This window comes from Taudactylus pleione, unplaced genomic scaffold, assembly GCF_031769625.1.
Source record: "Taudactylus pleione unplaced genomic scaffold, aTauple2 ptg000289l, whole genome shotgun sequence".
NCBI classification, from domain to species: Eukaryota; Metazoa; Chordata; class Amphibia; order Anura; family Myobatrachidae; genus Taudactylus; species Taudactylus pleione.
Window position 1 is genome coordinate 3,055,070 of NW_028284691.1, and position 24,266 is coordinate 3,079,335.

Sequence of the window (24,266 nt, forward strand, 5' to 3'; positions counted from 1 at the left end):
GCCCCACTCACACCATCAGCTGTGACCCATATCTAGGTAAACTATTAAGGTCTGATTCAGAGGCTGATGCTAAGTCCGCCGGTGCATTTAGTTGGAAAAGTGTCGGCTGCGATAATATGCAAATGCCAGTATCAGCCTTCCCCTGGTGCAATAGCCTGCGTTTCATGTGCAAAGAATAAAACACCCACTTTCCAGTGTCTCTGCATGCTGTAACCCCTGACAGTGATTGTTTATAAGCCACAAACTGCATCATGTGCACCATTGCTTGCACCATCAACACTTGCACCAGCCCATCTGACTATGGCCTCTGCGACTGTGCATATGGGAATGCAGCCGCTTACACTGACATATCCACAATATTCCCACAACATTCCCATAATACGCTCATGAGAAGGACTTTTTTTGCATTCACTTCTGACCACCTCTCAGTCACCGCCCAGGAACACCCAGCACTTTGCCTCCCCATTTTTGATACTGCCTGTCCTGATTGCAATAGCACCTTTTTTGTGTAAACTTTGTGTAAAGCGTGCGCTGTAGGGCTATTCAGCATTTTTCATGCATGCACAGTTGCAAATACAGTAATCGCTTACTCATGTCAGAGCTTACTATCTAACCAGCTGAGGAGCACCCGGTGTCTCACTTACTATACTGACTGAAGTAGCAGTGTTACTGATAGTGGAGAAAGTTGCTTTTCAGTGGTGGTGGTAGGGGCAGAGCAAACTGGGTCACCTCACATTATTTATAGGTAAGAATGGCACATTTTATTCTGACACTGTCTCCCTGTACTTCTCTGATTGGCTGGAATCAAAGATGGGGATGGGGGAACAGAGAGAAGGCTGGAAGCAGTGGTATCACAAGGGGGAGGGGGGGTGCGGCCCGCACCTGGGTGTCACCCGCCGTGAGGTGACACCAAGGTGCAGACTCCCCCTCAGTGACAGGAGCCAGATTCTGCACTGTAGTATTAAGTGCAGCACTCGGTTCCTGACATTGTGAGGGAGTCAGCACTGCAACCACAAGGAAGTCCGCACCTCCCCTCCTGCACATCCGACTTCCCCCACCGGTAAGAAGAACGGGACCACGGAGGTTCGGCCCATAAGGCCACGCCCACATCCTGCAAGGTAACGCCTTGTCTCACGAGGCCATGCCCTTTTTCAGCATCCCACCCCGGGTGACACCGCAGGGAGGGACGCCACTGGCTAGAAGACAGACGTTTTTGCTGCTCTTCTCACATCAGCAGGGTCATCATTACGCCATCCTGAGATGACACTTTATTTTTTAGAAGTGACACAGAAGCTGAGCTGTCCTACTATGAATCGCTCTCCCAATACTACTATATGTATGGGTAAGCGATATGTACCCTAATCGGGCACAACTGGAGAAATCTGAGTTTTCTCCACGGTAAACCCTTCTCTGAATTGGGTGAAGCAGTGAAAAACCCTGTTATCACTGATAAAGGGTGTTTCACTGCAACATGAATATACCCCTAGGTCTCTATGTGATAGCTGTAGCAAAAACAAATGGAATGTAGTTAGTATGCCGGTGAACGGGATGCCGGCCGTCAAAATCACGGCATTGGAAGCCCGACCCAGGACTAAAGATAGGCCTCGATATCACAACGCCAATCTATATCCCAATGCCAGAATCTCGACAGCCACCATCCCAAACGAACTTACATCGGGGCATCTTAGCTGTTAATCGCGGTGGGGAGAGGGTTAGGTTTAGGCACCACAGGTGGTTTAGGGTTAGGCTGTGGGGGGAGGTTAGGGTTAGGCACCACTGGGGGGTTAGGGTTAGGCATTAATGAGGAATGGTTAGGTTTAGGCACCAAGGGGGTTAGGTTAGGTTTAGGCACTAACAGGGATGGTTAGGGTGCGGGATGGGTAGGGTTTGTGGGAGAAAGGGAACGGGTTAGTATACTTACCCAATCCCTGTCAGGATACCGAGCATCAGGATGTCGCTGTCTACATTTTCACAGCAGGCATCCCGACTGCAGGTATTTCATACCCAACCCAAACAAACAACAATCGCCAAAGGTGTAGGCTATAGTTGTATTGGTATTTAAGTACCTAGATGGTAGATTGCACAATTTGCAAATTCCCAAGTATGGCATCTCTAAAGCTGTATACAGTATACAGTATATCCCCAACTGTCAATATTTTGTTAAATCTTAATATGATAATTTCTTTCCATCTTCTACATAGTTCATGTCAATACATTATTTTCAAATCAGTTTCCACATTACTATTTATTGTGAAGGTAAATGTGATCACAGCCGCGGAACGAACGGAATGCATAATATTTTATTTTCTCCTTATCAGTTTGAAGTGTTCTGATATGTAAATGAGCAAATGGACTAAAATAACCTTTCCCACAAAACACAGCCGTGTGCTTGTACAGGTTGAGTCTCCCATATCCAAAATGATTGGGACCAGGGGTATTTTGGATAACGGAATATTCCGTATTTTGGAATATTTGCATATCATAATGAGATATCTTGGGAATGGGACCCCAATATACACACAGAATGCATGTATGTGTTATATACACCTTATACACACAGCCTGCAGGTCATTTTATACAATATTTTCAATAATTTTGTGGCTCAGGCAAAGTTTGTGTACAGAAATTAAATTCATTAATGTTTCATATACACCTTATACACATAGCCTGAAGGTAATTTTATACAATAGTTTTAATAATTTGTGCCCTAGACAAAGTTTGTGTACATTGAACCATAAAAAATCAAAGGTTTCATTATCTCAGTCATGACAAAATAATTCCGTATTTCGGAATATTCCGTATTTCAGAATATTTGGATATGGGAGACTCAACCTGTATACAGTACATCTCCTTGTATCTGTGCCCAAGAATATTTTTAATCAACACATTTCACAATTACAGGTATTCTGGGGAGATTTCAGGAATGCATATATGAATTAGATTTTATATATTCCATATTTCATGTCATTTTCTCTTACTGATTTCAAATTTCATCATTTTAAAAGTTTTCAAGCATAATATCATAACAAAGAACAAAACTAAAAGTAAAGTATAAAGAAAAGCATCATTAAATAGAAAGTCTGAACAGAGTCTTGAGGGCCTGGAGCAAGAAGTGATTTGTTTTCCTGATAACTGGCTCACTTGCTTCCCATACAATGAAGATGGTGAGATACACTTTATCCCGCTAATTGTGTCCATGCCTCCATCAGCAAGCCATATAGTTAAGTACCAGATCTTGCAGTCACAATGCAGTGGGTTGGAGGATAAGTTTAACTTTTTTAAGTTTACCAAGTTGTCAAAGGCTCCGGCAGGGACTGTTGTGAGTAGGTTCTCCTGCAAATACAATTCTTCTGTTTCTTCAGGGAAGGATGGGATGTCCTTCAGATTCCTAAGATTGCAGTCCACCTTTAATGCCTTCCCAGTCAAGTTGGTACATTTACATTTTACTGGGCAATCACCTTCCACAGCAACTGTCAGGAACCAAAGTCCAAGAAGAACTAACATTTGTAGTAGCTGCCATCCTGAAATTAGAAGATCAAAGTGAATTGTAGACCTTAGTGCAAAATTATGATGATCACCTGTATAATCAGACGATATCAAACTACACTGCAGAAATACTAGTAAAGTCGAAAGATGGGGAAGGCACTTAATGTACCCACTCTTCCTTATCCTGGCACCTATATACTTAGGGAACCCTTGTATGATAGAGGGGCGTCTCCTCTTTCAAACAATCAACCTTTTAGTAGAAATTTTTATGTACTCATGATACAAAAACACCCTGTACTACAGAAAGCATTGAGAAGTCCAAAAACTATGGATTGCAAGATCCATCTCCTGCACCCTGGTATCAATAAACAATGTCTACTTACTAAATTGCTATGCCTTGTTGGCTTCTCTATTTTTCCTCCATGGTTTACGCATTTCATGCAAATACATCACAATAAAATGCATTATTATTTTCAACTGTAGATTTTATTATAAAAACCTACATTTAGAATCTGGATTTTTGCTATTTTAGAAAGCTGGCGCTTAAAAAAAATAAACATGTTTGCATTTAGTTTTGCGATTCTTTATTAAAAATTAAAAAAAACACTTTTATTTATCTTTTTATGTAGATTGGCTTGTATTGTGAAGGGAAATTAGCAACTGATGGTAATTAGTGGAAATTCAGTCTTTTGAAAATAAAAATAAGGTATTTGTGTAGGTACTGCAGAAATAGTGATTGATGTTGGAATGTGACCAGCCCAAAGAGGCTCAGCAATCATTACGGCATGGATATATAATTTCTTCTTAATTTCTCTTCTAAATCTTTAAAGTGTAAAGGGCATAATCAATTGAGCACGAGGTTTAGCGAGGAAAAAACCTTGCGTCCCTCGTGCCCAATTTTGGATTACTGCAGGTATGCGTGCTCCCGATGCCCGTTGTATCCAATTAAAAAAAAGTGGTCTTATTTTTTCACGCGGCACGGGGTTTCAGCTCTGAAAACCCTGTGCCGCGTGAAAAAAAAAGAAAAATAATTCTACACTTACCTGTCCGGGGGTCTACGATGGTCTCCGCGGCTCCCGGTGGCCTCCCCTCCATCTTCTCACTGGAGAGGGGGCTGCTGGGAGTCCCGGGAGCTGCTGGGAGGCTCCAGGGGCTCGTGGGCGGAGCAAGGGCTGCTGAGAAAAGTAGTTCTCCCAGCACCCATTACGGGGGGCACATAGACACTGGGGGGGCACACACATCGGGGTCACACACGCACAACACTAATACACACACACACTTACAAACACTAACAAACACTCATACACATACTCACCCTGCTATAGAAGACCCGGCTTCTGACGCTGGATGCAGAAGACAGCGCTGCAGAAGGTAAGCAACTAATTGCTTAATTAGTCCTCACATGGGGTGGTGGAGCCGCCGGGGTCCCAGAGCAAGTCCTGCTGATTTTACCTAAACTTAATGATTTTAGACAAAAATCAGATTTACTCTGGAGGTGCGAGAATAAAAAGCTCCCAGGGCTCAAAAAAGGAAAAAATCCGCTCCTAATTGAATAGCAAAAATCCTGCAGGAAAAACCTCACATGTGCTGGATTTTTGCTTTTCTCGCCGCCCGATTGAATATACCCTTAAGAAAGAGAGGGTAGCTGAGGTGCTTTTTATGGCTGCTAAAATCACATAAACTTATATTTATACACCCACAAGGTGCTCCAAAAGTCTCCTAATATAGGGAATATTCCATACATAAGGGAAATTTACACTTTTTAACAAAATGTAAAATATAAAGCTCTTCTTTGGACAAAGGCATTCAACATTTTCTGAATGAAGTTACATTCGGTTAAAAAGTGTTAATTGTCCCTATGTATATACATATGTATATATCTTTAGGACAAGGTCAAAAGAGAGCGCTACACATTAACTGTAATGATGTTGAATAATCTTTAAGAATATATAGAAACAGATAAACAGTCAATAAAATAAGTCCTCAAAAGAGAAAATACGATATCTTGAATCAGTCAAATAAATTTATGTCAGCACATCAACTGATTCAAGATATCGTATTTTCTCTTTTGAGGACTTATTTTATTGACTGTTTATCTGTAAAAAGGTAAGCATACCAAATGTACAATATACAACACTTAATAAAATACTCCCGGGAGTGGGATTATAAATGACAATCTAATTACAATGTTAACTAGTATATAAACATAAGATCAACACATATAAATCAGCTTGTGATAGGTATTTCTCATGATCAAATTAGCCACTATAATGTCGTTTGGTTACAAGAGCTGTCCCAGACAGACCTGCAGCCAGGCCCACCTATGGACCTGGCTGCAGGCTACAATGGTATTCTCTGAAAATGCAAGTTCTTCTAGAAAAAAAAAACAAGGTATTATTTCTCTGGGTTGGGTACTGCATATAAAAATGACTGATCCTGATGAATGCGAAGGGCAGAAATGTGGAAAAATAGGCTCAGCATAGGGTGCGAAAAACCTCAGCAGTGAAAGGGTTAATAAACCTTCTTATAATGCATAAAATCTTTTTCTCCTTGGACAATAGGCCTGATTCAGAGATGTACACTAACGCATTCGCAGCTGTAAGCAGCGGCTATGCGAAAGTACTGTATGCTAATGCTGTAAGTAGCGGCTGTGCGAAAGTACTGTATGCTAATGCTGTAAGTAGCGGCTGTGCGAAAGTACTGTATGCTAATGCTGTAAGTAGCGGCTGTGCGAAAGTACTGTATGCTAATGCTGTAAGCAGCGACTGTGCGAAAATACTGTATGCTAAAGCTGTAAGCAGCGGCTGTGTGAAATTACTGTATGCTACTGCTGTAAGCAGCGGCTGTATGAAAGTACTGTATGCTAATGCTGTAGGCAGCGGCTGTGCGAAAATACTGTATGCTAATGCTGTAAGTAGCGGCTGTGTGAAATTACTGTATGCTAATGCTGTAAGCAGCGGCTGTGCGAAAATACTGTATGCTAATGCTGTAAGTAGCGGCTGTGCGAAAGTACTGTATGCTAATGCTCTATGCAGCGTCTGTGCGAAAGTACTGTATGCTAATGCTGTATGCAGCGGCTGTGCGAAAGTACTGTATGCTAATGCTGTAAGCAGCGGCTATGCAAAAGTACTGTATGCTAATGCTGTATGCAGCGGCTGTGCGAAAGTACTGTATGTTAATGCTGTAAGCTGCGGCTGTGCGAAAGTACTGTATGCTAATGCTGTAAGTAGCGGCTGTGCGAAAGTACTGTATGCTAATGCTGTAAGTAGCGGCTGTGTGAAATTACTGTATGCTAATGCTGTAAGCAGCGGCTGTGCGAAAATACTGTATGCTAATGCTGTAAGTAGCGGCTGTGTGAAATTACTGTATGCTAATGCTGTAAGCAGCGGCTGTGCGAAAGTACTGTATGCTAATGCTGTAAGTAGCGGCTGTGCGAAAGTACTGTATGCTAATGCTGTAAGTAGCGGCTGTGCGAAAGTACTGTATGCTAATGCTGTAAGTAGCGGCTGTGCGAAAGTACTGTATGCTAATGCTGTAAGCAGCAGCTGTGCGAAAGTACTGTATGCTAATGCTGTAGGCAGCGGCTGTGCGAAAATACTGTATGCTAATGCTGTAAGTAGCGGCTGTGTGAAATTACTGTATGCTAATGCTGTAAGCAGCGGCTGTGCGAAAATACTGTATGCTAATGCTGTAAGTAGCGGCTGTGCGAAAGTACTGTATGCTAATGCTCTATGCAGCGTCTGTGCGAAAGTACTGTATGCTAATGCTGTATGCAGCGGCTGTGCGAAAGTACTGTATGCTAATGCTGTAAGCAGCGGCTATGCAAAAGTACTGTATGCTAATGCTGTATGCAGCGGCTGTGCGAAAGTACTGTATGTTAATGCTGTAAGCAGTGGCTGTGCGAAAGTACTGTATGTTAATGCTGTAAGTAGCGGCTGTGTGAAATTACTGTATGCTAATGCTGTAAGCAGCGGCTGTGCGAAAATACTGTATGCTAATGCTGTAAGTAGCGGCTGTGTGAAATTACTGTATGCTAATGCTGTAAGCAGCGGCTGTGCGAAAGTACTGTATGCTAATGCTGTAAGTAGCGGCTGTGCGAAAGTACTGTATGCTAATGCTGTAAGTAGCGGCTGTGCGAAAGTACTGTATGCTAATGCTGTAAGTAGCGGCTGTGCGAAAGTACTGTATGCTAATGCTGTAAGCAGCGGCTGTGCGAAAGTACTGTCTGCTAATGCTGTAAGCAGCGGCTGTGCGAAAATACTGTATGCTAATGCTGTAAGTAGCGGCTGTGTGAAATTACTGTATGTTAATGCTGTAAGCAGCGGCTGTGCGAAAGTACTGTATGCTAATGCTGTAAGCAGCGGCTGTGCGAAAATACTGTATGCTAATGCTTTAAGCAGCGGCTGTGTGAAATTACTGTATGCTAATGCTGTAAGCAGCGGCTGTGCGAAAGTACTGTATGCTAATGCTGTAAGTAGCGGCTGTGCGAAAGTACTGTATGCTAATGCTGTAAGTAGCGGCTGTGCGAAAGTACTGTATGCTAATGCTATAAGCAGCGGCTGTGCGAAAGTACTGTATGCTAATGCTGTAAGCAGCGGCTGTGTGAAATTACTGTATGCTAATGCTGTAAGCAGCGGCTGTGCGAAAGTACTGTATGCTAATGCTGTAAGTAGCGGCTGTGCGAAAGTACTGTATGCTAATGCTGTAAGTAGCGGCTGTGCGAAAGTACTGTATGCTAATGCTATAAGCAGCGGCTGTGCGAAAGTACTGTATGCTAATGCTGTAAGCAGCGGCTGTGCGAAAATACTGTATGCTAATGCTGTAAGTAGCGGCTGTGTGAAATTACTGTATGCTAATGCTGTAAGCAGCGGCTGTGCGAAAGTACTGTATGCTAATGCTGTAAGTAGCGGCTGTGCGAAAGTACTGTATGCTAATGCTCTATGCAGCGTCTGTGCGAAAGTACTGTATGCTAATGCTGTATGCAGCGGCTGTGCGAAAGTACTGTATGCTAATGCTGTAAGCAGCGGCTGTGCAAAAGTACTGTATGCTAATGATGCATGCAGCGACTGTGCGAAAGTACTGTATGCTAATGCTGTATGCAGCGGCTGTGCGAAAGTACTGTATGTTAATGCTGTAAGCAGCGGCTGTGCGAAAGTACTGTATGCTAATGCTGTATGCAGCGGCTGTGCGAAAGTACTGTATGCTAATGCTGTATGCAGCGGCTGTGCGAAAGTACTGTATGTTAATGCTGTAAGCAGCGGCTGTGCGAAAATACTGTATGCTAATGCTGTATGCAGCGGCTGTGCGAAAGTACTGTATGCTAATGCTGTAAGCAGCGGCTGTGCGAAAGTACTGTATGCTAATGCGGTAAGCAGCGGCTGTGCGAAAGTACTGTATGCTAATGCTGTAGCTGCCTGGAAATTTATTGGGACTCCCACTAGCAGCTTCACAGGTTCAAGCAAGTGCGTACAACACATAGCGGTGATCGCAGATACTTATATAATCACACATCTGAGTAACCCTATGGTCATGCAGAATAGCTGCGGGAACTGAGACACTGGTGACATGGTTTCTGCATACAGTATGGTAGTTGTTGGCTGACATATAACACAAACACTCCTGCGTTATTGCTGCCAATCCCCAAATCACCCCCAAATGGTCCCTGACTGTCAATCACTTTGCAAAGAAATTCTTACTGCGAGCGACACCGCTAAGTTACCTTGGCGCGTGCACAGTGCGAGAGTGACACATGCGCAGCCAGATGATAATCGCTCTACTGTGTAAATATCGGCATTGTGTACACCTCTGAATCAGGCCCAAAGTCTGGTATATTCTATTATTTCAGCTTCTTCTAGAACAGTGATTCTCAAACTCGGTCCTCAGGACCTCACACAGGTCACATTTTCCAGGTGCACAGGAGGTGCACAAGTGTATTCATTACTCACTGACACATTTTTAAAGATCCACAGGGGGCACTAATTATTTCACTTGTGATTCTGTGAAGAGACCTGGAAAACATGCACTGATTGGGGTCCTGAGGACCGAGTTTGAGAACCTGTTTTCTAGAAGATCCTTCCCAATGTTGAGTAAATTAATAAGAACATAGGCCCTGATTCAGAGCCGGACGCTCTGACCAGAGCGCTCGCTCTGAATCAGGGCCCACCTCCATTAATATGGAGCGTCCTCCTGGATGCTCGTATAGCTGTGGGTCACCACCCACAGCATATACGAGTGTGCAGGATGATGGTCGCGATGGTCTTGACCATCGCGACCATCGAAACTGCGAGCAAAAGCCTGCGGTTGGGTTTTTCAACCGCAAGGCCAGGAGTGATTTTGGCTCTATCAGAGCCAAAAGCACTCCCACTGACATCACTAGTGATGTCAGTGGGGCCGGCTTCAGACGGTAGGCGTTCCTTTGGGAACGCCTCCGTCTGGCAGGCACGCTCCCGGCACGCCCACCAAAGGGGGCGTGCTGTCACTCACCATCGACAGCACGCCCCCTTTGGTGAGACACTCCGAGCGACGGAAAGTCCTTCGCTCGTCGGGTCTCGCGCATGCGCACGACGGAGCTCCCTGCGTCGTGCGCATGAGCAGTGGGGACCATCGACCCACTTGCGAGCGGACAGCCGCTCGCGAGTGGGTCTGAATGAGGGCGATAATTATCTGTTGATAGTTGTATGGGGTGTGGATAGTTGTATGGGGTGTGGATAGCTGTATGGGGTGTGGATAGTTGTATGGGGTGTGAGTATGTTTATAATTAAACATAAAACTTAGAACTTTCTTCCGCCTTTAAAACTCTGTAACAATTAACCATCTTTGACTTACACATGTTTAGATGGATATTAATTGCTATCTGGGCTCATGGTTCTTCTTTTAGGGAATCTATCATAGAAATCCAATGAAGAGGCATTTTAATTGTCACATTTTTGCTTGTACAGTACATGGCTATTTTCCAAAGCTGATAACATTCTAAGAGGCAAAGATGGCAGTTAAATTTATGGGGCGTGAAATTAAAAGATGAAAATTTGATAAGGCAAATATGATATAACATATTTATAGAAAAAAAGTCTGTTTTCTTACTGCTGTTGGCATAAAACTTAGTTTTAGTTAATTTTGTATCAGAAATAAATATTTTAAGTACAGGTCTAGAAATGTACAACACTCTGAGACAGGCAGCTTCAGCACACTATATATATATAGAATGTGAAAAACTAGTAACAATTTAAATGAGAAGCCCAGATAATTAAAACATTTGAATAATAATACCCATTCTCCAACTAATAGAACCACAGTGGCAGTGGCGTAACTAGGGTATTTGGAGCCCAAGGCAAGTAAAAAAATGTAGCTCCCCCTCCCAGAGTATGCACGTGCTTTAGGCGAACGGCAAAAAAGTGGGCGTGGTCATTGAAAATTGGGGCCGTATCAACATGACATCACCGTTTATCGTCACTCTGGGAACATTCCTCTCCATTCCATATGCACCTTAATGCCCCCAGTAGTAGTGCCGCTCTTGCAATGCCCACTGTAGTAGCGCCCCTTATGCAATGTCCCCAGTAGCAGTGCCCCTCATGCAGTGCCCCTGTAGTAGTGCCCCTTATTCAGTGCCCCTAGTAGTGCCCCTTAATCAATGCCCCCAGTAGTAGCCCTTATACAGTGCCCCCAGTAGTGGTTCCCCCCTATACAGTGCAGTAGTTGCCCCCCTATGCAGTGCCCCTTACATATATAATACAAAGACACACAAAAAAATCCCTAACACTTACCTGACTCCTGCTCCCACCGCCATCCGCTCCTCCGTCCTCCCGCTCGGCACTATGAGAGAGATGTCATGACATCTCTCCCATCACCCACTATGAAAGACGTAAGGCGAAGCTAATGAGTGAGCTCCAGCCCAGCTGTATGACTCTTATTGGCTACTTAATTAGATTCACAGCCGCCGGGTAGTATAAGTGTACTACCCGGCACCTGTGGCAGTGTGTTTGCTTCTGTGTAGTGAAATCACTGTCCTGGACCACGGCCAGGGCACATGCCCTGCTCGACCCTCCCCTTAGTTATGCCACTGCACAGTGGTCCAATATCTGGGAAATTATACATACAGGACCTCATTCAGAGCTGCTCGTAAGCGGCCGCTCGTTCGCTCCGAGCGATGTTCGCACATCTGCGCATGCGTATGGGTTTTAGTACGCATGCGCGAACCAGTCAGTGCGGTCGAAAATCGTGTGCTCGCAAAAAATAGCGAATGTCTGCTAATTTGAGTGACAGAGTGAGGCGTTTGTGGGTGGTAACAGGGGAAGGTGCTTGAAAACGGGGAGTGGAGATCAGAACGCAGGCGTGCCAAAAGGTCAAAACGGGCGTTTTAAGGGTGTGCATAATTAACAAAGCAGCGTCATCGACCACGTCAGTTGGGTGTCTTTTAGCCTAAACTGCTCGCATGATTGCGGTAGGAAAATGCAACCACAAGAATAGCGAGCAGTTCATACACCTTTCGATGTACTCGATTAATCAAATAAATAGCGGAGATGACGTATGATGCGAGCGGCCAGGGGGCGTTTTTTTCTAAATAACGACCGCATGTTTTGTATGCTCGTTCAGACATAGAGGCGTCAACAGACCGCAAAGAGCGAACGGTCAATTTAAATAGCCAGCCTCTTTTTCTGAACGAGCGAGCGCAAATAGCGTCCGGCTCTGAATCAGGCCCACTGTATAATATACAAGACGCACAGTTGCACTGTGAACACAACACGCATAGTAGTGACTGTACGATACCCCGCATACGATGCTGTTCTGATTATTAGCGTTGTGCGTCCGCAACTGCCCCAGGTTAAAAGTCCTCATTATACAGTTTCATACATTTACTGAAACATATAATATGACGAACCCTGCAAAACACGTGCCACGGTGTACTTCACAAACACGTAGACGCACAACGTTATTTAGCGACTATAAGCAATATCCTTACACTTACACACTGCACACTTACATAAAGAGGTTCCCTAGTATTAAGGTTAATATTTAAGGTTTTATTCATTATCAGCAATGTTGTGGAATACATATTATTTGATATCTGAGGACTAGTACATGATAAACAGACCTTGTTTGGTGTCATTCTAAACTACTGTGTATTTGCAGATTTCCGGTTCCATTGGTGAGGAAATTGCAACATGTGTCTGCAAATTATTGCCTATCTCTGTAAGGGCATATATGCAGGCTCTCTGAAACTAGATGGCAGTCACCTTTTCTTTGCTGTTGACAGAGGTCTCATCTTTGATGCCGGGATCTGGATCCAGAGCACATGCGTATGTAATGACTGTACCTTGTGACTGTATAATTTGTTTGCACTAATTGTATTTAGATCACAGCGTGTAACCATCTGCTTTTTGTTGAATAATATCTTTTTGTGCTTTGGAACCACAATCAAAGTCTGAAAGCAATTATTTCTTGTGCGACTCATACGCTAAATAGCGACATTTTTACAGTGTATAGATAGGTAGGAATCGATACTACTCGCTTGTGCCGCCAGCTAGAGAGTAGGAGCCTGGACGGAGACTGCACAGTGGTCCAATATCTGGGAAATTTACGGTTCAGCAGTGGTGTATCTATAATGGTTGTGGGGTATGCAGTGCACACTGGCACCTGGGTCCAGTGGAGTCTACACCGCACACCCTGCACCCATATTTTTTAATACTTCTCCAAAGTCACATGCGCTGCACAAATTACCTTGAAAATGGTGCAGCTGACATTTTCCTGGTAGAATAGTAGCAGGGAAAAAGGTTGTCGTGACATTTTCCTGGAGACCTGCACAGTAGACTCTGGCACATTGCCAGAGTCACCTCGCTTGTGCCGCCAGCTAGAGAGTAGGAGCCTGCACGGAGACTGCACACGGGCTCCCTCCTCACTTAATATGCCCCTGTGGTTTAATGCCTACTCACCGAACTGACAGTCATTTCTCAAGCCATAAGAACCGAGAGCAATGTAAGTACATAACCTACACTGAGTGGCCTTAATGCAGCTGTTCAGGGCAGACCATCTGCTTCATCATTTCTTTTGTTTACTAAACAGGAGGGAATTGAGGCTTTGGACTGTGAGACTGTGTGGTGGATCTACTAGTTGGGGATTGTTAATGTATTGATAAATAATGTTAGTGTCCTGAAATTAACCTTTTAATGAAAAAAAGAATGATCTAGTAGACAAAGCACATCTTGTGCTATATAACTATAGCCACAGCAGCCCTTACTGCTGCCACAGGCCCTGAGCTAGGTCTGAAAATAGTTGACAAGGAACAAGGCAAAGGAAAATGCAAAAGGATAAAGATTGTGAAAAAAAAAATCAGAGGATAACAATAGGCTACACTAATACAAACTGATCCATGGTGAGGCAAAAATGAGTACAGGATCCATAGTTACCGGACTGTAATTATATCGGAATCATTATGTAATGCCGGCTGTCGGGATGCCTCTTGTCAGAATACCGACAGCGGCATCCCGATGGTTGGTATCCTGACAGAGGGCCTGATTCAGACCCGCTCACGGGCGAAGGACGCTCGCAAGTGGGTCGATGGTGCCCGAATGCGCATGCACACGAAGGAGGGAGCTCCGTCGTGCGCATGCGCGACGCCCCGGCGAGCGACGAGGAATACATCGCTCGGGGTCTCGCACCAAAGGGGGCGTGTTGTCGATGGTGACTGACAGCACGCCCCCTTTGGTGGGCGTGCCGGGGGCGTGGCTGCCAGACGGAGGCGTTCCCATGGGAACGCCTACCGTCTGGGTCCGGCCCCACTGACATCAGTAGTGATGTCAGTGGGAGTGATTTTGGCTCTGACTCCTGGGCTTGCGGCAGCGAGACCCTACCGCAGGGTCTCGTCGCAAGCCCGATGGTCGCGATGGTCTTGACCATCGCGACCATCATCATGGACACTCGCATAAGCTGTGGGTGGTAACCCACAGCTATGCGAGCATCCAAGAGGCCGCTCCATTTTTAGGGAGGAGGGCCCCAATTCAGAGCGAGCGCTCTGGTCAGAGCGTTCGGCTCTGAATCAGGCCCAGAGGTCAGGTAAGTATACTTACTCTCCCCCCTAACCCTCCCCTCTGGTAGCCTAACCCTAACCCTTCCCACCCCGCACCCTAACCCTCCCCATTAGTTCCTGAACCTATGTCCCCCTCCTTCGTGCCTAAACCTAACCCTTCCCCCTTAGTGCCTAAACCTAACCCCCCCCCAGTGGTGCCTGACGCCAACCCTCTCCTCTTGCATTGCCTAACCATAACCTCCCCCCCAAAACCTAAGGCTAACTCCACTAACTGGGAGGGCATGGGAGGGCATTCCACAGGGTGGGCGCAGCCTGAAAAAAGTCCTGTAACCGTGCATGGGAATAAGTAATGTGTGGGGATGAGAGACGCAGATCTTGTGCAGAGCGAAGATGTCGGGTTGGAAGATATTTTGAGATAAGTGAAGAGATGTATGTTGGTGTGGTATGGTTAATAGCTTTATGTGTGAGTGTAAGTATTAAATTGAATACGGTAGAAGACCGGCAGCCAATGAAGGGACTGACAGAGTGGATCAGCAGATACTGAACGTTTGGTGAGAAAGATCAACCTTGCAGCTGCATTCAAAATGGATTGTAGTGGGGAGAGCCTGTTTTTGGGAAGACCAATAAGGAGACTATTGCAATAGTCAATGCGGGAAATAATGAGTGCGTGTATTAGAGATTTTGCAGTGTCTTGCGTAAGATGTGGTCAAATTTTGGCTATGTTTTTTAGATGTATGTAACAGGATTTAGAGACAGATTGAATGTGGGGAACAAAAGACAGTTCAGAGTCAAGGATGACACCTATGCAGAAAGCTTGTGGGGTGGGGTTGATTGTTGAGTTGTCAAATGTAATAGAGATATTAGGTTGATAACTACTATTGGCCGGTGGAAATATAATTAATTCTGTTTTGGATATATTAAGTTTGAGGTGGCGAGATGACATCCAAGATGAAATGGCAGAGAGACATTCAGTGACACGGACCAGCACAGATGGTGACAAATTTGGGGAGGATCGGTAAATTTGAATATCGTCCGCATACAGATGATACTGAAAACCAAAAGAGCTGATTAGTTTGCCAAGAGAGGTGGTATATATTGAGAATAGCCTAGGACCTAATACTGAGCCTTGTGGTACTCCAACTGATAGAGGTAGCAAAGTGGAGGTAGAATCAGAAAAGCGAACAGTGAAAGAGCGATTAGATAGGTAGGATGAGAACCAAGAAAGGGCTGTGTCTTGAAGACCTAGAGATTGTAGTGTTTGTATGAGAAGAGAGTGGTCAACAGTGTCAAAGGCAGCAGAGAGATCTAGAAGAATTAGAAGTGAATAATGGCCTTTAGCCTTGGCAGTGAACAGATCATTTACTACCTTAGTCAGTGCTGTCTCAGTGGAGTGTTGGGAATGAAATCCTGACTGAAGTGGGTCCAATAAGTTGTGGGTATTAAGAAAGTGTGTGAGGTGAGTGTAGGCAAGTCTCTCCAGTAGCTTGGAGGGGCAAGGTAGCTGGGAGATAGGACGGTAATTTGAGAGAGAGTTAGGGTCAGAATTTTGTTTTTTCAAAATGGGAGTGATCACTGTATGCTTGAACAGTGATGGAAAGTTACCAGTAGAGAAAGAGAGTTTACAGATTTTAGTTAAGTGTGGAATGAGCACAGGAGACAGAGCTTTACTGATTTGTGAGGGTATAGGATCAAGAGGACAGGTAGTAGAGTAGGAGGATGAGAAGAGTGTAGCTACTTATCAGCGTCTCCATTTAGACCGGCAGCCTCGCAGCCGCCGGTCAGCTGACTACATCCCATTATATCTTCCAACTTACTCCAAAATGTTTTTTCTATATTTCTACTATGGAAAACTAATTAATGATGGTCTATTTAAGTCTTGCAACACATTTTATCGATTTCAGAGAAATATTATTGCACTTTCCCCCTAAGGGCGCTGATTGAAACACTAGTATACGTTTGTAATAAGGATCATTATGACTAGGGGTGTGCACCGGCCACTTTTCGTGTTTTGTGTTTTGGTTTTGGATCTGGATCTTTCTTCGTGTTTTGGATCTGGATTGGTTTTGCCAAAACCACCCTTCCGTGTTTTGGGTTCTGGGTTTTGTGTTTTGGATCTGTATTTTTTTTAAAAAAAGCATAAAAACAGCTAAAATCACAGAATTTGTTGGTTTCTCTGCTCCTATGCTATTATTAACCTCAATAACCTTAATTTCCACTCATTTCCAGTCTATTCTGAACACCTCACACCTCACAATAGTGTTTTCATGTCCAAAAGGTTGCACCGAGGTAGCTGGATGACTATGCTAAGCGACACGAGTGGGCGGCACAAACACGTGACCCATCTAGGAGTGACACTGCAGTGGCAGACAGGATGGCAGTTAGAAAAACTAGGCCCCAAACTGTACATAATGCAAAGAAAAAAAAGAAGTGCAAGATGGAATTGTCCTTGGGCCCTCCCACCCACCCTTATGTTGTATAAACAGGACATGCACACTTTAACAAATCAATCATTTCAGCGCCAGGGTCTGCCACACAACTGTGGCTGAAATGATTGGTTCGTTTGGGCCCCCACAAAACAAGCTGGCAATTAATGTGTCCCTGCACAAACTGGCTCTACGGAGGCAAGATGTCATCCTCATCCTCCTCATCCACCGATTCCTCACCCTCTTCAGTGTGTACATCCTCATCCTCACAGAGTATTAATTCGTCCCTGCTGGAACCACAGGTCCCTCTGTACGTTCTGGAGGCTGGTCTCCCTGGAAGAGTTGATAATTCATTTTATGAACATCATCTTCTCCACATTTTGTGGAAGCAACCTCCTACGCCTTTCGCTGACAAGGTTCCCGGCTGCACTAAACACTCTTTCGGAGTACACACTGGAGGGGGGGGCAACTCAGGTAAAATAGAGCCAGTTTGTACAGGGACCTCCAAATTGCTTCTTTTTCCTGCCAGTACAGGTACGGACTGTCTGACATGCCTACTTGGATGCTGTCACCGATGTAATCCTTTAACAGACAGACGCACGCTTGTCGCTGCTGCTTTGAGGATTCAAGTGCGGCTACAGCCCACACAATTCACAAAGACAGAAAAAAAAAAAGAATATTTTTATTGTTTGTGGAGCACACTTTGAGGGTTACACCACCCTTTAACAGACAGACGCACGCTTGTCGCTGCTGCTTTGAGGATGCAAGTGCGGCTACAGCCCACACAATTCACAAAGACAGAAAAAAGAAGAAGAATATTTTAATTGTTTGTGTAGAACACTTTGAGGTGTCACCACCCTTTAACAGACAGACGCACGCTTGTCGCTGCTGCTTTAAGGATGCAGGTGCGGCTACAGCCCACACATTTCACAAAGACCGAAAAAAAAAAGAACAATATTTTAATTGTTTGTGTAGAACACTTTGAGGCGTCATCACCCTTTAACAGACAGACGCACGCTTGTCGCTGCTGCTTTAAGGATGCAGGTGCGGCTACAGCCCACACAATTCACATAGACAGAAAAAAAAAGAACAATATTTTAATTGTTTCTGTAGCACACTTTGAGGGTGTCACCACCCTTTAACAGACAGACGCACGCTTGTCGCTGCTGCTTTGAGGATGCAAGTGTGGCTACATCGCACACAAGTCACAAACACATTAAAAAAATAGTTTATTATTTTTTGGAACACTTTGAGAGTTACACCACCCTTTAACAGACAGACGCACGCTTGTCGCTGCTGCTTTAAGGATGCAGGTGCGGCTACAGCCCACACATTTCACAAAGACTGAAAAAAAAGAACAATATTTTAATTGTTTGTGTAGAACACTTTGAGGGTGTCACCACCCTTTAACAGACAGACGCACGCTTGTCGCTGCTGCTTTAAGGATGCAGGTGCGGCTACAGCCCACACATTTCACAAAGACCAAAAAAAAAGAACAATATTTTAATTGTTTGTGTAGCACACTTTGAGGGTGTCACCACCCTTTAACAGACAGACGCACGCTTGTCGCTGCTGCTTTAAGGATGCAGGTGCGGCTACAGCCCACACAATTCACAAAGACAGAAAAAAGAACAATATTTTAATTGTTTGTGTAGCACACTTTGAGGGTGTCACCACCCTTTAACAGACAGACGCACGCTTGTCGCTGCTGCTTTGAGGATGCAGGTGCGGCTACAGCCCACACAATTCACAAAGACAGAAAAAAGAACAATATTTTAATTGTTTGTGTAGCACACTTTGAGGGTGTCACCACCCTTTAACAGACAGACGCACGCTTGTCGCTGCTGCTTTAAGGATGCAGGTGTGGCTACAGCCCACACATTTCACAAAGACCAAAAAAAAAAGAACAATATTTTAATTGTTTGTGTAGCACACTTTGAGGGTGTCACCACCCTTTAACAGACAGACGCACGCTTGTCGCTGCTGCTTTGAGGATGCAAGTGTGGCTACATCGCACACAAGTCACAAACACATTAAAAAAATAGTTTTTTATTTTTTGGAACACTTTGAGAGTTACACCACCCTTTAACAGACAGACGCACGCTTGTCGCTGCTGCTTTAAGGATGCAGGTGCGGCTACAGCCCACACATTTCACAAAGACCAAAAAAAAAAGAACAATATTTTAATTGTTTGTGTAGAACACTTTGAGGGTGTCACCACCCTTTAACAGACAGACGCACGCTTGTCGCTGCTGCTTTAAGGATGCAGGTGCGGCTACAGCCCACACATTTCACAAAGACCAAAAAAAAAAGAACAATATTTTAATTGTTTGTGTAGCACACTTTGAGGGTGTCACCACCCTTTAACAGACAGACGCACGCTTGTCGCTGCTGCTTTAAGGATGCAGGTGCGGCTACAGCCCACACAATTCACAAAGACAGAAAAAAGAACAATATTTTAATTGTTTGTGTAGCACACTTTGAGGGTGTCACCACCCTTAAACAGACAGATGCACACTTGTCGCTGCTGCTTTAAGGATGCAGGTGCGGCTACAGCCCACACAATTCACAAAGACAGAAAAAAGAACAATATTTTAATTGTTTGTGTAGCACACTTTGAGGGTGTCACCACCCTTTAACAGACAGACGCACGCTTGTCGCTGCTGCTTTAAGGATGCAGGTGCGGCTACAGCCCACACAATTCACAAAGACAGAAAAAAAAAGAACAATATTTTAATTGTTTGTGTAGCACACTTTGAGGGTGTCACCACCCTTTAACAGACAGACGCACGCTTGTCGCTGCTGCTTTGAGGATGCAGGTGGAATCTAGATGGGATTTGGAACCGAGGACACACTACCTCCATCAATTGTCTAAATCCCACTGCACTAATGTCGGATACCGGACGCACGTCTAACACCAACATAGCAGTCAAGGCCTCAGTTATACGTTTTGCTTCAGGATGACTGCTGTCGTACTTCATCCTCATCGCTAGGGACTGTTGGAGGGTCAATTGTTTAGTAAAAGTAGTGATGTTCCTACTTCCTCTCTGGGATGATGAACAACTCCCAGCAGCAGCAACAGCACTAGGAGGAAGAGGTTCTTGATCTTTCCCTATTTTATTTTTATCGGAGAAAGTTTGGTCCTCCATTTATGTTATATTGATATATATACGTGCGGCTAAAGCGCACACAAACACAGAAAATATTATTTTATTTTTGCTGGAGAGTAGTGCACTTTGTGGGTTACACCACCCTTTAAGAAATGAGCCAGCCGGCTCTTTACTTATGGGACACAGGCGCACGCTTGGCGCTGCTCCTTTGTTGATGCACGTGCAGCCACAGTGCACACAATTCACAAACACAGAAAATAAACATTTTTTTGGTTTGGACTGGAGTGTACTTTCGGGGGTTACAGCACCCTTAACGGTCAAGCCAGCCGGCCCTTTACTTATGACACAGGCGCACGCTTGGCACTACTTTGTTGATGCACGTGCGGCTACTGCGCACACAATTCACAAACACAGAAAATATTTTTTTTTTAGGTTTGGACTGGAGTGTACTTTCGGGGGTTACAGCACCCTTAACGGTCAAGCCAGCTGGTCCTTTACTTATGACACAGGCGCACGCTTGGCACTACTTTGTTGATGCACGTGCGGCTACTGCGCACACAATTCACAAACACAGAAAATAATTTTTTTTTGGTTTGGACTGGAGTGTACTTTCGGGGGTTACAGCACCCTTTAACGGTCAAGCCAGCCGGCCCTTTACTTATGACACAGGCGCACGCTTGGCACTACTTTGTTGATGCACATGCGGCTACTGCGCACACAATTCACAAACACAGAAAATAATTTTTTTTTGGTTTGGACTGGAGTGTACTTTCGGGGGTTACAGCACCCTTAACGGTCAAGCCAGCCGGCCCTTTACTTATGACACAGGCGCACGCTTGGCACTACTTTGTTGATGCACGTGCGGCTACTGCGCACACAATTCACAAACACAGAAAATAATTTTTTTTTTGGTTTGGACTGGAGTGTACTTTCGGGGGTTACAGCACCCTTAACGGTCAAGCCAGCCGGCCCTTTACTTATGACACAGGCGCACGCTTGGCACTACTTTGTTGATGCACGTGCGGCTACTGCGCACACAATTCACAAACACAGAAAATAATTTTTTTTTGGTTTGGACTGGAGTGTACTTTCGGGGGTTACAGCACCCTTAACGGTCAAGCCAGCCGGCCCTTTACTTATGACACAGGTGCACGCTTGGCACTACTTTGTTGATGCACGTGCGGCTACTGTGCACACAATTCACAAACACAGAAAATAATTTTTTTTTGGTTTGGACTGGAGTGTACTTTCGGGGGTTACAGCACCCTTTAACGGTCAAGCCAGCCGGCCCTTTACTTATGACACAGGCGCACGCTTGGCACTACTTTGTTGATGCACGTGCGGCTACTGCGCACACAATTCACAAACACAGAAAATATATTATTTTTTTAGCACTTGGGGGGAGCACCCCTGATGGACAGAGCACCCCCTGGACAACACTACAGCACTCCTTTAGGACTGGGACACTGCACAGGACTTTGGAGTGGACACAGCCCCTATGGAGAACTGACTGCACAACACAGTCCAGCCAGCCCCTATGGACTTTGAAGTAGTGGACACAGCCCCTATTAACAACAGCAGCACAGCACAACACAGCCAGCCCCTATGGACTTTGAAGTAGTGGACAACAGCAGCACTACACTACACTACACTACACAGCCCTAACTCCCACCCTCCCTCTTCACTGTCCACAGCCGAGTGAGAAAATGGCGCCGACGCGGGTACCTTATATAGGATCCAAAACCCGCGAGACTCGGAAGGCGGGATGATGACGTTTTGCCTCGATTTCAGATCCGAGTCAGGCGGGAAAAGTCGAGCCTGACTCGGATCGGACTCGGATCGGGGGGGCTCGGGGGGGTTCGGATTTCAGAAATCCGAACCCGCTCACCCCTAATTATGACCAACAAGTGTTTATTGTGATTATATTTCCCTCCTGGATTTTAGATTAACTACTTATTGTATTTTTATTATTATTTTTATTATTTACTCCTGGGAGATATATTGTATTTATTATATTCAAATAAATATTTATTCTTAATGTTTTGTATTGCATTTCAATATTCTTGAGTGCCTCAGCACACCAATTTCTTTTTGCAGTACTTCTTGTGTGGAGTTAGGCATTCTCCACGTGTTGTTGCTGGTTGGCTGCTAGAATATTACCATTTGTGTTCAGCACAGTTGTTGAGGCAGGCGCTAGGTTATATCTGTTGTCTATATGTGAGGCAGGTGCTAGGTTATATCTGTTGTCTATATGTCAGGCAGGCGCTAGGTTATATCTGTTGTCTATATGTGAGGCAGGCGCTAGGTTATATCTGTTGTCTATATGTGAGGCAGGTGCTAGGTTATATCTGTTGTCTATATGTGAGGCAGGGGCTAGGTTATATCTGTTGTCTATATGTGAGGCAGGCGCTAGGTTATATCTGTTGTCTATTTGTGAGGCAGGAAAGTGCTGGAGAAGTGCTGTATTTAATAGAAAGCGCTACCTGGGAATGTGTGATGGGGAGAGGCTATAAGTGTCTTGGATCCTCACTAGTTGGGAATAGAAAAAGCACATTTGCTGCAGTATCACTAGGACTAAAATGTTCTCTAAAGAATAGATACATAAAATTAGGTGTTGGCTGTTCATATACAACTTATTGTAATGGGTAGATACACTGTAGTAGTGTGCATCCCTCGCTAATATATATAGGTATTTAGAATTTAAATAAGTGGAAATAGAACTTGCAGAACACTCATGAATAGGACTAAAAACCTTTATGGATAGAAATGAAGGATTGAAAATAATGATGATAGGTAGCTATCAGCTGGTTATTGCTGCTACCAATTGCTTTTTTTATTAATTCTTGACTTTATATTAGGGGTGAGCGGGTTCGGATTTCTGAAATCCGAACCCCCCCGAGCCCCCCCGATCCGAGTCCGATCCGAGTCAGGCTCGACTTTTCCCGCCTGACTCGGATCTGAAATCGAGGCAAAACGTCATCATCCCGCCTTCCGAGTCTCGCGGGTTTTGGATCCTATATAAGGTACCCGCGTCGGCGCCATTTTCTCACTCGGCTGTGGACAGTGAAGAGGGAGGGTGGGAGTTAGGGCTGTGTAGTGTAGTGTAGTGTAGTGCTGCTGTTGTCCACTACTTCAAAGTCCATAGGGGCTGGCTGTGTTGTGCTGTGCTGCTGTTGTTAATAGGGGCTGTGTCCACTACTTCAAAGTCCATAGGGGCTGGCTGGACTGTGTTGTGCAGTCAGTTCTCCATAGGGGCTGTGTCCACTCCAAAGTCCTGTGCAGTGTCCCAGTCCTAAAGGAGAGCTGTAGTGTTGTCCAGGGGGTGCTCTGTCCATCAGGGGCGCTCCCCCCAAGTGCTAAAAAAATAATATATTTTCTGTGTTTGTGAATTGTGTGCGCAGTAGCCGCACGTGCATCAACAAAGTAGTGCCAAGCGTGCGCCTGTGTCATAAGTAAAGGGCCGGCTGGCTTGACCGTTAAAGGGTGCTGTAACCCCCGAAAGTACACTCCAGTCCAAACCAAAAAAAAATTATTTTCTGTGTTTGTGAATTGTGTGCGCAGTAGCCGCACGTGCATCAACAAAGTAGTGCCAAGCGTGCGCCTGTGTCATAAGTAAAGGGCCGGCTGGCTTGACCGTTAAGGGTGCTGTAACCCCCGAAAGTACACTCCAGTCCAAACCAAAAAAAAAATTATTTTCTGTGTTTGTGAATTGTGTGCGCAGTAGCCGCACGTGCATCAACAAAGTAGTGCCAAGCGTGCGCCTGTGTCATAAGTAAAGGGCCGGCTGGCTTGACCGTTAAGGGTGCTGTAACCCCCGAAAGTACACTCCAGTCCAAACCAAAAAAAATATTATTTTCTGTGTTTGTGAATTGTGTGCGCAGTAGCCGCACGTGCATCAACAAAGTAGTGCCAAGCGTGCGCCTGTGTCATAAGTAAAGGGCCGGCTGGCTTGACCGTTAAGGGTGCTGTAACCCCCGAAAGTACACTTCAGTCCAAACCAAAAAAAAAATTATTTTCTGTGTTTGTGAATTGTGTGCGCAGTAGCCGCACGTGCATCAACAAAGTAGTGCCAAGCGTGCACCTGTGTCATAAGTAAAGGGCCGGCTGGCTTGACCGTTAAGGGGGCTGTAACCCCCGAAAGTACACTCCAGTCCAAACCAAAAAAAAAATTATTTTCTGTGTTTGTGAATTGTGTGCGCAGTAGCCGCACGTGCATCAACAAAGTAG

The 24,266-nt window shown here is 44.9% G+C and overlaps 1 protein-coding gene across 2 annotated transcripts in view; it reads right to left on the minus strand.

Moving 5' to 3' along the window:
* Positions 1 to 2,612: 2,612 nt before the first annotated feature.
* The window catches only part of LOC148511935 (platelet glycoprotein IX-like), a 31,729-nt gene continuing 10,075 nt past the window's right edge, over positions 2,613 to 24,266 (minus strand). For both annotated transcript variants that reach the window (XM_088482484.1, XM_088482485.1), the window contains exon 2: positions 2,613 to 3,521. In XM_088482484.1, the coding sequence (XP_088338610.1) occupies positions 2,965 to 3,504 (540 nt within the window). In that variant the 5' untranslated portion in view covers positions 3,505 to 3,521 and the 3' untranslated portion in view covers positions 2,613 to 2,964. The remainder of the gene's footprint in view (positions 3,522 to 24,266) is intronic.